Source organism: Chaetodon trifascialis, chromosome 2 (genome assembly GCF_039877785.1).
Source record: "Chaetodon trifascialis isolate fChaTrf1 chromosome 2, fChaTrf1.hap1, whole genome shotgun sequence".
NCBI classification, from domain to species: Eukaryota; Metazoa; Chordata; class Actinopteri; order Chaetodontiformes; family Chaetodontidae; genus Chaetodon; species Chaetodon trifascialis.
This window is the reverse complement of record NC_092057.1, coordinates 14,591,057-14,606,299: the sequence shown is the minus strand read 5'-3', so window position 1 is coordinate 14,606,299 and position 15,243 is coordinate 14,591,057. Positions and strand designations below refer to the sequence as shown.

The 15,243-nt window shown below is 43.2% G+C and overlaps 2 protein-coding genes across 3 annotated transcripts in view; one reads left to right on the top strand and one right to left on the bottom strand.

The window, feature by feature from the left end:
• Positions 1-1,400, top strand: part of adamtsl7 (ADAMTS-like 7) — a 7,863-nt gene extending 6,463 nt beyond the window's left edge. The window contains exon 11 of the mRNA XM_070970855.1: positions 1,246-1,400. Within this exon, the coding sequence (XP_070826956.1) occupies positions 1,246-1,400 (155 nt within the window). The remainder of the gene's footprint in view (positions 1-1,245) is intronic.
• Positions 1,401-4,838: 3,438 nt separating this feature from the next.
• Positions 4,839-15,154, bottom strand: ptpn9b (protein tyrosine phosphatase non-receptor type 9b). Of its 2 annotated transcripts, XM_070983971.1 has the most exons (13): positions 15,097-15,154; positions 12,996-13,139; positions 11,689-11,778; positions 11,328-11,452; positions 11,058-11,163; positions 10,819-10,929; positions 9,819-10,717; positions 9,594-9,690; positions 8,661-8,730; positions 8,470-8,548; positions 8,170-8,320; positions 7,759-7,966; positions 4,839-7,620 (listed from the first exon to the last, which is right to left on the bottom strand). In XM_070983971.1, the coding sequence occupies exons 1-13, from the start codon at positions 15,127-15,129 to the stop codon at positions 7,397-7,399; spliced, it is 2,337 nt and encodes a 778-aa protein (XP_070840072.1). In that variant the 5' UTR covers positions 15,130-15,154; the 3' UTR covers positions 4,839-7,396. The 2 variants fall into 2 exon arrangements, with proteins under 2 accessions (XP_070840072.1, XP_070840081.1); XM_070983980.1 differs by lacking the exon at positions 10,819-10,929.
• Positions 15,155-15,243: the final 89 nt, after the last annotated feature.

Sequence of the window (15,243 nt, the reverse complement as noted above, 5' to 3'; positions counted from 1 at the left end):
AAGGAAACTCTGTGCACAAATTAAGCAAATGATTGCAAGAGCCAATCTCAAAAAGATCAATAAGTGACTTATCAATGTGTAAAAATAACACAAGCAAGAACATTTGGTTTACAAATGCCTCCAATGTTCGGTGTTTGGCTCCTCTGGTGTAATTAATGAGAAAGCTTGTTGGACCTGTTATGTGATTGGACTGTCTTCATTCAACTCTTAATTAGGCTTTCACCGGCCAGCGTGTTCTGCATTGTTTGGTTAACGGATGCACTGCTATTAAGTCTGCACTGTGTGTGGTGAGCATGCAGGATGGTGATGGCGGCTGATGGCATGCAGTGTTTAATACAGAATATGTCCACATTAGCATCCAGCCTAAACACACAACGCTGAGAGCTGACACTGAGCGGGAGTGAAAACTCTACAGATTCATGGGTAAAATTCTGTATGTATATTTAGGATTAGGATTTAGGATTCAAATTCCCAATTCAAATCCATCCATCCATTTTCTATACGTCTATCCCTTTCAGGGTTGCGGGGGGGGGGCTGGATCCCAGCCCTCAACGGGCGGGAGGTTGGGTGCACCCTGGACCGGTCACCAGCCGATCGCAGGGCAACACACAAGACAAACAACCATTCACATTCACACTCACACCTAGGGGCAATTTTAGAGTCACCAATTAACCTAATGAGCATGTTTTTGGTCTGTGGGAGGAGGCCGGAGTACCTGGAGAGAACCCACACATGCACGGGAAGAACATGCAAACTTTACACAGAATCGAACCGGGATCGAACCAACAACCTTCTTGCTGTGAGGCAACACTACCTGCTGCGCCACCGTGCTGCCCCCAATTCAAATCTGCTTATTAATTAAAATTCAAAAGGCACATATTTCACAGATGAGACTCTGAGTGGGGGAGCCATCTCTTCGGATGTTCTTGGGTTTTTGGTTAAACCCACAGTGGTTCCTGTATTCAAACAAGAGACACGGGGGAGAGAAAAGAAAAAGGGGGTTGGGGGGTGGGGGGTGTAAATACTGAGTCAATGGGGAAATGAGTGAATCAGGTGAGCTTAAATGCTTCTCTGTGGAAATGGGATGTGTTAAAGCACTGAGGGCTTAGAAACTGACTTGGAGACTCAATGGGACCAGCCCACTACTGGCTCCAAGCAGAAGAGTTTAATAAATAATACTGGAAGAATAAAATTTGCTTCTCCCATTTTCCTCCATTTCTCTCTTGTTCCCCTTTTCCCTCACAGATCCATCATGCAGCGACCAGTATCATAACTGTATGGTGGTGGTTCAGGCCCGACTCTGCATTTACCCTTACTACAGACACGTCTGCTGCACCTCCTGCTCCCGTGCCCACAAAACATACCCCAGCTCATTTCAAAAGAACCGCATCCACAGGTGATGCTGCCACATCGCTGCAGGTCACAATTCAGCACTGTGAACATGACACCTAGCTCTGTTTGGAGGGCACCTAGGAATACGGGAGTCTAAGGCGTGGTTTAATATTCAATCATTCAGTCTACAACAGATTAACTGACCAGCTCATCAGCTGCTTTCTACTATTTTGTGAACATGGTCATAAACACCACCATAGCATGAATACTGCTGTTAGAGGGTGAGATCCTGTTTCATCCTTACCCTGATACCAAATTGGATTGGAAATCTCACAACAATACACATACAAACACATACTATAAGAATTTCACTACTCATAGGTTAAGACTTTTGATCCTCAGTGTAACTTTAAACTGGACTGGTCACATTTGGCGACGTCCTTGTATATTTATTCTTAATAAAGGGTGTATAACTTCTGGTACTCAGCTGATGTTTGTTGTATTGTTACAGATGTTGATGTCATTAATATTCCAAATTCACATGTGTGGTCCTGAGGAGTAAAGGTAGGAATGCACTACTGTGCCAGCTGTTACTGGCAGGATTCAAAGTTAGTGTGAGGCTTCAACATGCAGAGATGGTCAAGTCAGTTCAACTGAAGGAGGAAAAGATACCTCTAAAAAGTTAAAATTGGCAGGGAAAAGCAAGTATGAATATATACAATATTGATATTTGCTGCCAGTGTATCACTAATGTATCATAAAAGGAGGTGATATGATATGTTCCCATATTGATGGTTTGTCCCACCCATGCGGCTGATGCCTCACATTAACTTCAGATGAACTTGAAACATATTTTCACACAATATGAGGACTGTGGTTTTTGTCTCCCATCACTTTAACTGTAAGTGTATTAGGAACGGATCTCTGAATGGTTGCTATGTATGGGAGCATTTTTTCATGGTGGCAGCAATATGATGTCATAATTTAATTAACAAGCACATCGAAATGTAGATACACGTCTTTGGAACGTGATGAATCTCAGGGTACAGAATGCTTCAAAGGCCGCTTGTCCTCAAAGGAACACACATCTTCACACTTCAGGTCAATGGCCTCAGGAACCAAAGGTGTCATGAAGATTAATTAAATATGAAGAGACTCCTCCATGGACGATCAGGTTGGAAAATGACATGACTAAATTCACCACTGCTGCGGAAGGACCATACCAGTGCTTTCTGCATATTGCACTGACCTACAGCAGCCCCTACCCACCCACTCTGTGCTTCTTCACAATTCAAGCGCAAACTTTTTGAATATGTGTCATAAATGCTTCATTGCATTTTGTTCTTATTCCAAGGAATGTTGTTGTTCCTTATAATTAACTTTTCCAAACGAAACTTTAGAACTGTTTGTGACACAAGTTCTGAGTGAACAAAAGTATCAAGAAATCCAAAGAAGTGAGCTTCGTAATGAAACTGTAAACAACAATTCCAGCTTTCTGAAACTGTATCCACAATGGAGAATTCATCATCAACATCCTGCAACTCCAGCCTTGAGGGCATGTTCTCAAGTAAATAAATACATTTATTTTTCATTTTTATTACTTGATTTGATGCATTTGATCCTTCAAAACATTGGTGTGATCCACACTGATGTGAAAATGGCAGCAAACATCACGCTGGTGGATCATGTGAGACAACCATCAGAGGTCAAACTCATCCACTTCGGCTTGGCTATGTTCAAATCTACGGCCAAGTACACCAGGATTTACCGGATCCCTCTCAAAAGGTGAGGAAGAAATGCTGATCTTTATTGTACTGTAGCATTTGCAGATTCCTAGCTCTGTGTATGTGTGTGCACTGCTCATGGGGATAAATGAGAAATGAGAAAGTTATTTTGTTGTAAACCCTAATAGACTAATAACTGTTACATCTACATAATCCTGAATAGCCAGCCTCTGTTTACATCTTACACTTGCTTTCTTTTTTGTGCATCTTTTGTTTCCATGTTCGATTAATTGAAATTCTGATTATTTACTGTTCAAGGCTCTGTTGCCCTTCTTCATATTTGGCAGCTGTGCAGAATGTTGGACCACTGCTTTAAAAGGCTGGCACCAACAAGGCAGCCAGAACCAGCATTCAACAGGCAGCTGAACCTGGCATTGACATTCTGGTGACTTTATGGAGTAATTTTGTTGGCCATTGAAAAAATGGGACTCTCAGGAGAATCTGGTTGGCGTTGGCTTCATCTATAAACAGTCGACAGTGGCTGTACAAAAAGTAAATACAAATAAAGTGGATCCCGCAAGATGATTTTGTCCAGAAAACAAACAAACCACATTATATTAAACTAAGCCAAGAGCTCTTAGCTGAACTAGTTTGTCTGGATTCATCATACTTTTCTCATTGATTAACTTGGCAGCTAAAGTAAGCTATTAACCAATGACATTGCATGATGATGATTTGATGATTCAGATTTATAGCACTCCCCTCCAGAGGCGGTTCTAGCATCACATTATTGATGAGCCAAATAATCTAATAATCTAATCCAACCGGTCGTAATCACACTCAAAGTTGTATTTTTTATGAACATTTCAATCAGGTATAGCTGTGAAATTTAAAAGAAAAGTGAGGCAAAACTTTAGCCTGCATGCATGAAAGGCGTTTCGTTCAGGCAGCATAAGAGCGTGTTGGCAACCCTGAATAATGACCACCAAAAATGTAAAATTATATGACTAGATTTCAGTATTGAGGTACCCTTACATTCATGATTTTGCTTTATACTAACCTAAAAACATTTGGCACTTTCAGAGTGACAGAGACACAGACCCACAGTCACTCGGTCACTCCCGCCTGTGAAAGGAGACGGAGAGATGCTGCAGCCAGAAGAGACTGAAATTACAGCATGCATGAGAAGAAATGACAATAGAACACATTTGAGTGTATTTCTCACTTTTCCACAGATGGTCTGAATAACTTGCTGCTGCTGTGCTGTCTGTCCTCATTTCTCCTCAGCGTCTAATGTTTTATAATCTCCTCAGATGTTTCGCATGTAAAATCTTAATTTGTTAAGTAAGTAGTGACTGATAGCTGGCGAATAATGTAGGACATTAGAATTATGAAGTGGCACGAAATGACAATATACATTAAATACAAGTTAAATCAAACACATATTTAAGTGCTCTACTTGAGTAAATGTACTTTGTCGTATTCCTCCACTGGTGCCAAGCACAGACCATGATCTATTGCCACAAAGCTGGCTGCGTTGATGATTTGGGTCTGCAGAACTCCACGACAAGCTGAAAAAACAGTAATTCTGAATGGAAAGTGAAGATTTTATTTGGACTAAATGTAAAAAAAGAATGCTCAAACTGTCGATGAGGCCCTAAAAGTTATCATTCACCACCTCCCGTCTACTGTATGTGAAAAGAATTTCATGTCTCTCGCTTAACTGAAAACATGGTGTTCCTGCTGCACATGTAAGAAGAGATCACTTCAGCTTCGTACTCATTCAAGATAGTAATACCATTGCTTTAATGGGACAGCCGGGCTGACAGCATGTAAAAGGCCATAATTCAATCACGAGAACTTAAAGCACAGAAAGAAACATTAAATGAACACCAATGACAAATGCACGTCGCATTCTCGTTTCTCATAAAACAATTTAAGAGTAGCATGGGGACCAAGACTCTTACATACACACTCTCCCATTTTGTAGCTATACATAATCTTTAGTGATGAGTCTCTCGGTGTCCGTGGATGCAAGGCTGCGCTGGCAGGTCCATGCTAGGAGGCTGTCGAGGATGTGTGATAGGAAAAAATCTTTAGGGTGAGCCTCGGCCTTTGGCATTGAGGGATGCAGGGTCCACATTCACCAACAATATCCACGTCTGTCTTGACTAAATTGCTCGGACACCATTACCCCGAAAACATTCAAGGCTCGCTTTCATGCTAATCAATCTTAACCCATTCTAAATATATAGATTTTTTTTACTCACAGACACCAAACTGGGGTTTTGTGAACAGAAATGGCAGTCATTTGCCTTTTTTGCTTTTTTTTCTCACCTCTTCATAGCTCTTTTTTGTTTGTTTTTTTGTTTTGTCTTTGCTTTGTCCTTGGCATTGGGTACCAGACAGTAAGACGTTAATGTAATTGTTACTGAAGAGTTTAACAATAAGTTCTCAAAAAACATAATCGTTAGCTTCCCCCAACCCCCCTCTTTTGTCCAAGGATTGAACAATCACCATTTATACAAGTCAGTTCTGAAAATACAATGGCAAGTGACATTTTCCACCAAAAATTCATTGCCAACAACAAAAAATATATTTCACTCCCCATCTGATTTGTTCAGCTTATCAAATGCAATAACTGGTTTGTTTTCTGTGTAGCATCGTACCAACATTCACTGATTTCAATATTGTAGAAGTTTTACAAAGACATAAATATAGTAGGATACAATACAGTAAAAAATACAAAATAAAGTTGATATAGTATTTTTCTTAAATGATAATTTACCAGAGGCAAACCCAGAAATGGATCATTGACACTAGGCAAAAAACACCAGAATTACCCCCTGAGGTCAAATGTTAAAAGAATAGCCATGTCTCAAACCAAAGCTTAGTCCCAGGTCACTCACTACTTTCATGTTATTCTTAAGTAGTGTACTATGTACAGGACTATAGGCAAAATGTGGGCGTCCTGTGTGACACATAGTCGATGTGTACTATTCAAGTGCACTAGTTCGGGTGTTATTACTACACTAACGAGACGTTAAGCTAAGGAAAACTTGAAGGCACAATTATCTGAGGCAGAATATTCCTCGAGAACCAAATAGAACAGCTGTGGTATCAAGGGAGTAAGATTTTTTTTAAAAAAGGGAAAGAACAGAAGGGGAAAGAAAAGTTTACAGTTTCAGGTATGGTTTAGGTCTGAGAACGACGAGGCAGTGAATTAAGTTAAGGCCAAATTACTTAAGATCGTCCAATCGGAACGCTCCAACAGTAAAGATGATGTTAGACCTGACAAATCACACAGATTTGCAATACGATATCAGTTTTAATAACACAACCCTTAACTATATTTTGTCATAGCCTGGCTCGCTACATAGATATTTCTTCTTCAGGTTCAGTCAATTATATTAAACAAGGCTTTTTTTTTTGCTCTTCTTCAGAGGTTGTTATTATGCACAGTAATGTATAAATGTATGTTACAAGAATATACATGGGCTTCAGTCTATAATATCTCAGGTAGGAGTACATCCAAGCATTCAGGGTGAAGACTTTGGCTTTGAAAAGTTAGTCTACATATGCACAAATATAAACACACGTAGAAAATGCACCATAGAAAAAAAGGACATGGAAGATAAAAGAAAAAAAAAACGGAAATGGACTAAATGGCTCACACGCTGATCTACTGTCACTTACGACCATTTACTCACACAGAACCATTTCCTCTCAAAAAAAAACAAAACAAAAAGAAAAAAAGAAACAAAAAAAAAGTTTTCAAGTTTCACCTGTTCGTACCCTTCACATTTGATCTGCGTTCACAGACTTGTTCAGGGTTTAAACAGAACAAGAAATACAAAAAAGGAACAAAGAGTTGGGTTTGGAGGGCTTCGAGGGGAAAAGTTCAAGTTTGTCATTCTTCATGTGCAAGTCAGTATAAAAATGCTACAACTTGTACAACTCTCTTGTCAACAAGACAGACTCAGGGCAGGCCAAGTCCCCTTGCAGTTTGCTAAATAAAAAGGGGCTCGGAAATTGGCAGGACAGCTTGCTCCATCGGTGACGCAATGCACAGTCTCCACTCCCTGTATTTTTTTTTTCCTCCAGCTCTTCACCTCCCTCTGTCTATCCATTCATGTGAGGAAAGAGCCAACTGCGGGAGTCTGCATCATTACACCAAGAGCTAAAACAAGAGCTCCATCCTTTGTCTCTTCTCTCTTATGGCAGAAGAGTCATCTACCTCCTCCACTCTGATTACGCCATTCTTCACTCATATCGTTCCTATGACTTCGGTTTAGGATGGCTATCCCATGTTTCTTTTTCCACATCCCTCCACGTGTCTCTCACTCGCTGTCGGTCTCGAGGTCTGAGTCAGACCACTGCACTGGGCTCAGTTTCCCGTTGCGCTGGGCATACTCGATGACTGCTGTGTAGCAGAAGTAGTACTGGTCCCAGGTCTGGATGCTGAAAGCCCTTTGTGTGCGCATCCGCCGCACCGTCTGGCGGACATCTATTGTGCCGATGTCCTCCAGCCGGGACAGGCAGATGTCCAGTGTACAGAACGTGCCTGGTCAGGCAGTGAGGAGGAAAGCACAGACGGAGAAGTTAGGCAAGGAAACATTATCAACAAAGGTTTATCTCATATAGAGGCCACTAAATGTATTGTAAAAGTACATCTGAGCCTCATAATAATACATGTGTTTACCTGTGCGGCCAATACCGGCACTACAGTGCACAACCACAGGGGGGCCCCCTGGAGGACCTGTCCAACTGGAGCCCAGGCTCTGGACTGCAGCCTCCCGCCTCTGAAGCACATGTTCACGGAAGTCCAACATAGCTGAAGCACTTTTGGGCACCCCGAAGTCTGGCCAGCTGACGTAGAGGTAGTGGCACACCTCCCGTCTCTCTCCCGACTAAGCCGAGGTCACAAAGTTTGATAGGTGAAGACATATTAGACTCTTTCTTTTGATCTGGTGTGTATGTGCATGAGAGCCAACGTACATGCCAAGTACTACCATCAGAGATTCTTATGACAAAATGAATCCAACAGAATTAGAATTATTAGAATTTGAAATAGCTCTAAAACTACCATAGACATGCAGTCGGTGTGACTTACCTGTGTGTTGTAAAGTTCGAGATGGGAGAGTTTGAAGTCCTGAAACACCTGGATGTGTGTATTCCTGACCAAGAAGTATCCGTGCTGCTCAGTCCTGCCCTCTTCAAGAGGCCAGTACTGCCCACACTTGACACGCCCACGCTCCACCACCCTGAGACGCACAGAATCACACTTATTTTTAATACTGTCATCCGCCCACAAAGGATATGATTTTAATTGGGCGACCACTTCTGTATACAAACACCCTTTGTACATCTCGAACATACCTGATCTCAAAAATCTGAGGTAAAACAGCCTCACCTGGTGGTCATGACAATGATAAGTACCATCTGTTCCCACACCATGCGCCAGAAGTCACCAAATGTTTTTGGCAAAGGACCTGAGGGCCACAAAGTGTGTGAGGTCGTGGGAACACCACACTGTATATTGCACGGATGACTATACAAAGACACTGAGGAGAAGGACCATAGTTTGTGTCAACAGCCACTCACCCTGAGTTGCGATGTAGGCGTTGCCCCTCTTGTACCCATCCATAAAACTGGCATTAATATAATCTGATGTCTGCAAACACACAGCAGAAGAGAGGTGAGGGTCACTGTTTGGTGTTAGGGATGTACTGCCTCCTGTAGGACGACACTGGACATTACTATGAATAGAGCAGGGCAGCACTTTCTGACTTCTCTGTAGACTTGATTTTTTTTTGGCCACTTACCTGCAGTAAAGGGTCGAAAATGTAAACTGGAGTCAGAAAAAAACATTAACAATCCATTATGAATCCACAGCAGGCTCAGTCAGCCTTCATTTAATGATATTCATTCAGTTGCCAATACCAACATTTATTCTAAAGCCATTATTTTGTCTGAGAGACTTTTTGCAAACCGGTCTTATGTTCATAGTTTTGGCAATTATTAGTGTCCGTTACAAAAACATTGTGCTCATTTTACAAAAATAAGATCCAGGTTGAAAAAAACAGGCCTCTCCTTTTAACCGCATAAACCCATCGTATATGATAACTGTCATGTACAATCACACATAACAGATACAGTAGATTAAGACAAGTGAAGACATTACAAAGGATAGACCCAAACATTGACACACAAATGTTAGTTTTGAAATCTGAACCAAACATCCATTTTCCATATCTGTGTCTACAGCCAATGACTTACTGATCATCCACTAACTTCTCAACTAAATGCATGCAATATAAAAACATTGTATTTTCTAAGAAGTAACTGGCACAAACTTCTTATGAGGAGGTGGACCATTGGCCTCATCTGAATTGCACTGATGTTGGCAGCAAAGTCAAAATTTAACAGCAAACATCCATAAAATCATCTTTCAGCTTCAAAGTCATAACTTTGAAAGAACATTTGTGAAAGGCATTAATCCAGAGAGGACTGAAGTTTTAATGAATTGATTATTACCTCATCCACATCGTCGCAGAGCTGGCAGAGTCGCACTCGTGACTGATCCAGGCAGAGGACGTCACTGTACCTGTTCTTTATCTGATTGGAGAGTTTTCTGTAAGGGCAGAATTGAAAACAACGTGAGGTAACGCGACAACAGTTGGCTGACGTGACCAGCAGGGAGACAGACGCACACAGAAAAAAAAAGAGCCGATGGATGGAAGAGATTTTTTCATATCTTACTTGGAGTAGTCAAAGGTGCCTGCTGGCGGCTCCTTGCGGATCTCCTCGTACTCCTGATAGATCCCCTTCTTCTTCTTCCTCTTCACGTAGTCCACAAGCTCATGCACCGTCATGCCTCCCTGCTCTGGCATGTGAACAGACACCTCCATGCAGCGGTCCTCATCATCAGGATTCCATGACGAAGACAGGGGAGGGGACTGGGAGGAAGGCTGGTGGGGGGGGCGGGGCAAAGATTTCTGGGGCAGCGGAGGAACCCCTTCCTCCTCCTCGTCCTCCTCATTTACACCCTTTGTCTGGGACCTGTGGGTGGAGTCTGTTGCCCTGCCGTCCACTGCATCCTCATTACCTTTCTGGGAAAATGGCGTTTCGGGGGGCGTGTCGGACTGGGGAGGGGCTTGGCGGCTGCGGCCGTTTATGTTAGCATTGGGGCTGGAGCCACTAACAGCCATGTTGGCCCCGCTCACCGCTGAGCCGTTCCAGTGTTGGTGGTTCCCCTGCAGCCTGTTTGCAGCAGAGTGGGGGCTCTGCTGGTACTGTCCTGGGCCCCGAGTCCTGCCCTCCACCACACCACAGTGGTTGTGTGGGTTAGCATTGCTATCATCGTAGCAGTTAGAGTTAGTCACGGCTAGCTCAGAACCTAACTGTGTGTTTATATGGGTGTGGGACAGTGTAGCGCCTGCGCTTGTGTTGCTGCACTCTAAGCTGTAGGAGCGCAGCAGGCTTCCCACACAGTCGTGCATGTCATGTTCTTGTGTGTCACCCTGAACAGTGTTTGTGTGTATGTTAACACAGGACTGGATCCAAGCCACGTGGCTATACTGGGATGTCCCACCCAGGTGTTCAGGGAGGGAGGAGACTGGGATGTGACTGGCCAGCTCGTGAGCTTTCACCGTGCACACCTGGTGGATGGAGAAGAAAGAAAACACATTTCAAACGATGAATGACAACGAAGCAGCTTACGCACTGTGACAGAAGTCCAAATGAAAACATACACACGTACCCTTTCTCTCAGCTTCTCGCGCACAAATAGGCGAAGAACAGCGAAAGGCGCTCGAAACCAAAGAGGTGAAGACACAATGAAGACACATTTTAGACGAGCTGGAAATGCCCCCTAGGAAATGCAAAAGCCAGACAGACAAAACGAAGAAATGAGCTTTTAATTTCAGAGAGACGAGTTTGACACCAAAAACCTGAAGACAGGCAGATCAGAGAGCAACAGAGGATGCTCCTCATATTCACCTTGAGCAAATTGAGGATCTTTACACAGAGCTCATAGTCAAAATTGCCATAGCTGGAGTTGGTCATGTCGTAGATAAATATGAGTCCGTCTCTTTGAGTTTGTACACTGTGGTGAGATGAACAAGATTTTCAAATTAAAAGCAGAAGAGGAGGGTCAAAAACAGCATGTTATAAGAACAGATTATCATTTTATAAACTATACCTGACAGAAACTTGGAAATAAGACAATACTGTTGTCAGCACTGTATGTCTAAAGGGTTAGGGCGTCACCTCTCTATGGCTTTGTCCAGCTGATAGATGATGGCCTGCAGCACAGCTTTGTGGGTGGTGACGTCTGGCCGATGGAGACGTGCAGTGAAAAGTGCCAGAGCAGCGCCCTTTGCATCACGGCCAGGCTGGTGGAAACGTTAACAGGTCATTAGAGTTATGTGATTTGTGAGTCAAAATCAAACACTTTCTCTCCATTTAGAAAGCAACAAATGCAAGCACACGTGTGCAGACTGACATGCACGCACACACAGACGCAACTTTTCTTTCATGACCAGCATGTGCACCATCTTCTGTGCGTCCTGGGTTGTAATTGTGAAAATGATAAGCTGCAGTTCAGGTGTGAAATTGCTTCAACACTCACCAGGACTGTAAATTTGCCACTTAGCAGCTCAGAGCGTAGGGGCTCTTCGTCAGGGTTGATATTGATGATGCCCTCTTTGATTCTTGTGTTCTAATTTTGATATATGATGGCAGAGACAGAAGAGGAGGGGGGAGTCATCAGCTGACAGTTAAACAACATGTAAACAAACAGCATCTCAAAAACCTGATGAACTTGAATTTAGTTGCAGTCTGGTGTTCGTCTTCACGTCAAAAGACCTGTCAAACAAACTGAAGCCGGTGCCAATCCTGTGATTTGAACGTCGGCTGAAGACAACACCTGCATTTGTTGTGGACTGTGCATTTACCGGTCATGTGATTTTGACCCACCATATACATAAAGCAATGCCAGACCTCACTGTCTCCAATCAGCATAACATGCAGTTATTCAGTTTGAATCAGAGTTTCATTATTCAGATATGGATAACAAGCTATGGCCTGTTATAACAGGACATGGCTCTGACTTGCAAGCTTGACTTGACTATAGTGAAGAGCTGTCAATGTCACATTAGGTGACATAACTAATGCCACATTTCACTAGGGCGGCTCGACTCGACCCTACTCTACCCGGTTGTTTTGTGTTTCCATTAGGGATAGTACCTGGTACCCGATACTATTTTTAGTACCTGCTCTGGCGAGGTTCCAAGCAAGTAGAGGCGATACTATATCTGTGACATCAACAACCTGTTGGCCACTGATTGGCCGGAGAGTGTCGTCACTGGTCTGCGACGTCCAACACCGGAAAAACAATCCCGCCCCCTCCATTGTAACGCCGGGCAACAGCAACCGCTGACTTTATTCTTTTTTTCTCACTCGAGGGAAATGGCTGCTCGTAAAATATCACTGTGGTCCGTCGACGAGGTCGGCTCTGTTTGCGTCGCGTACAAATTGGCGTCATGGCAGTTTCGCGCAGCCGTGGTATGACGACCCCGCCTACATTGGGGAGGTACTATGAAGTACTCAATTGTAATGGAAACTCAACCAAACCGAGTAGAGTAGAACCGAGTCGAGTAGAGCTGGAACTGTGTAATGGAAATGCGCCATAAGATATCAAAACTTTAAAGACAGACAACACCTAACAGGAATTTGTAATTACAACCATAATGAAGAATGAAGAAAATATTTGCAAATAAAATCACAACTGCAATACTCAGAAAATGTCAAGTCAGAAAATTTGCAATTAAGTATCTTCTCCAGCTCCTTTAGCCCAAGATAACCCGTAGGCATCCTGTTAAACAGGAGAAGGAAATGGTCATCTCAGTTTTGCCACCAATCAAAGCATCACTGTACCTTGTATGCTTGGAAGAGTTCGATGGCTCTGGAGACGTCGAACTTGCGGGCCATAAGAAACTTTACAGCTGTAGGTTGGGACACGAGCCCAGCACTGTGAGGCTGCTCCCTGCTACGCACCTCACCCAGGAACTCCTCCACAGCCTGGACAAACACAGAGAGGAGATGGAAGAAGAAAGTTGAGGTGTTGGTGCAGCTCTAAAACTCATATGCCATGAGACAAGAGTCGGCTTGTTTTCACCCAAGTGAGCTGATGCATCTTCAAAACGTAACCAGCACATGGAGTTTCTGAATGGGTACTGCAGATTGACTAATTGGCTATATACAAAACTTGAATCTAATCTGTCACAGGACAGAGAAGAAGAAGGCAGATGTCAAATGAAAAACTAAGCCATCCAAACCCTTATGAATATGTTATGCAAAATAAACAAAAAGCAAGTAAAAGGTGGTCCTAATTGAAGGTAAAGTGGCACACCACCACATTAAAAACTCTTTGGGGAACCCAACATACACATATAGAATCATCTCAATACAATAATTAGCCTACACACACACACACACACACACACACACACACACACACACACACACACACTCACAAAGATATTTCGATATCTCATCATTTATCCACACAACACCTGAATTTGTGACTCTGAGAGTGACATAGTCTAACCTCTGTGCCAAGACTGTACTCATTACAATGATGGGACTGGACACACACCGAAGTCTCAAGCAATACACACACTTAAGAGAAACGCAACTAACACCTGGTTCTGTCATTTCAATCCACACCAGAGAAGCAAGGAACAAAACCAGACACCAATTCAACACTGACACCCCTCAAGTTAGCATGTGTATATTTTATACTTATAATTAGAAATCAGATAGGTCATTTGAACGTATTCTCACATACAAATGTTGTTATTACACCACAACGCTTTTCCTAAATGTTGACTTTGCCAAAACATGTTTGTAGCTAATTGGGCAACAGTAAACTGGTGTAATGTTTTGAGATGTCGGGCACTAAGTTTTAAGTAAGTCAGAGAGGGCACCTTTAAAATACACTTTGGATACACCACCAGTAAATGAGCATCAACACCAGAGGCCAAGCCTAGAGTAGATAATCCAAGGTAATGCTACAAGACGTTGATTTTTAGTTTGATCAGGGCGGTAAAGCGACTGACGTTACAGTGATGTGATGTTAGCCATAAAGAAACTCCTCAGAAAATCAGTGAAGCCGTACAAGTATGTCCTGTAATTTACCGATAGTTAACCTTGAGAATGCGTGATTAAGATAAAACATCTAAAACGGACATTTGATATTTGCGATCAGTGTCAGGCCCACCCCCTTTTACTAGAAAGTGATGGCAACAACAATGCTAGGAACCGGATAATCAGTTCGCTGAATTCTCGACCGTAAATCGGATAGGCACCGCTACCCACTTGGCTCAGAGCGAGCACTCGCGTTGTACGATAAGTCATGATCCCGGTCTGTCTCGACCGTGTCATGGTACATAATGGCAATTATCACATAGAGCAACCACTGTTAGGTCCTTTTTAACCTTCACTCTTGGTCCAGTGTGGTTTTTAACGTCTAGCAAGATAGCTGTCGAGGAAATTCCCTGCAAGTCAACAATGGCTGTTAGCATTAGCCAGCGGCTAGGTTACATGTGGCAGCTGGAAGGCTAACGATAGCGTTATAGAGAGCAGAAGTCACATGTAAGGGGAAAACCTCAGGTAACGACATATTGCTAGTTAACACTGGCAATATGAACATAGCTATGTGGTCCGTGTAAAGCTGGGTTATGAAAGGGGTGAGAATTCGAGGTACACAGCCGGTTAAGTGATCCCTGCTACTACTACTAACAAACGCCATCATGCTAACACTCATGCTAACTGCTGTCAGTCACACCAGAGTCAGTAGACTCAGGAGGGTGCGAACGGGCCAGGGCTGTGTACTGGGCTACATCGTTCTCGGGAACAATCACCGTAACCAAATATATGAAAAAAATCGCCGAATAGAGAAGAAACTAACGGCGACATGTGTATACGCTGAACATGTTGGGGAGATGAGGAAAAAAATCCGTAAAGCGAGCCTTACCAGCTGCTCCTGAGTTGTCAGGGCTTCCGCCATCTTGAAGCCTCCGCAACGTCGCAGCGGGCGCGCCCACCAGCCGCTCGCTCACGCCCTACACCCCGAGACAGAGACCGAGGCCCCGCCCACGTGCATTCACTTCACCGAAGACGG

What these genes read in the sequence shown, in the direction of transcription:
- ptpn9b (XM_070983971.1), bottom strand. Translation starts at nt 15,129, where the DNA reads ATGGCGGAAGCCCTGACAACTCAGGAGCAGCTG. An exon ending in GGCACCTTTGACTACTCCAA is followed by an intron (nt 9,691 to 9,818) that starts GTAAGATATGAA and finishes CTGCCCTTACAG; the next exon opens with AAAACTCTCCAATCAGATAA. An exon ending in TCGAACTTTACAACACACAG is followed by an intron (nt 7,967 to 8,169) that starts GTAAGTCACACC and finishes ACCTCGGCTTAG; the next exon opens with TCGGGAGAGAGACGGGAGGT.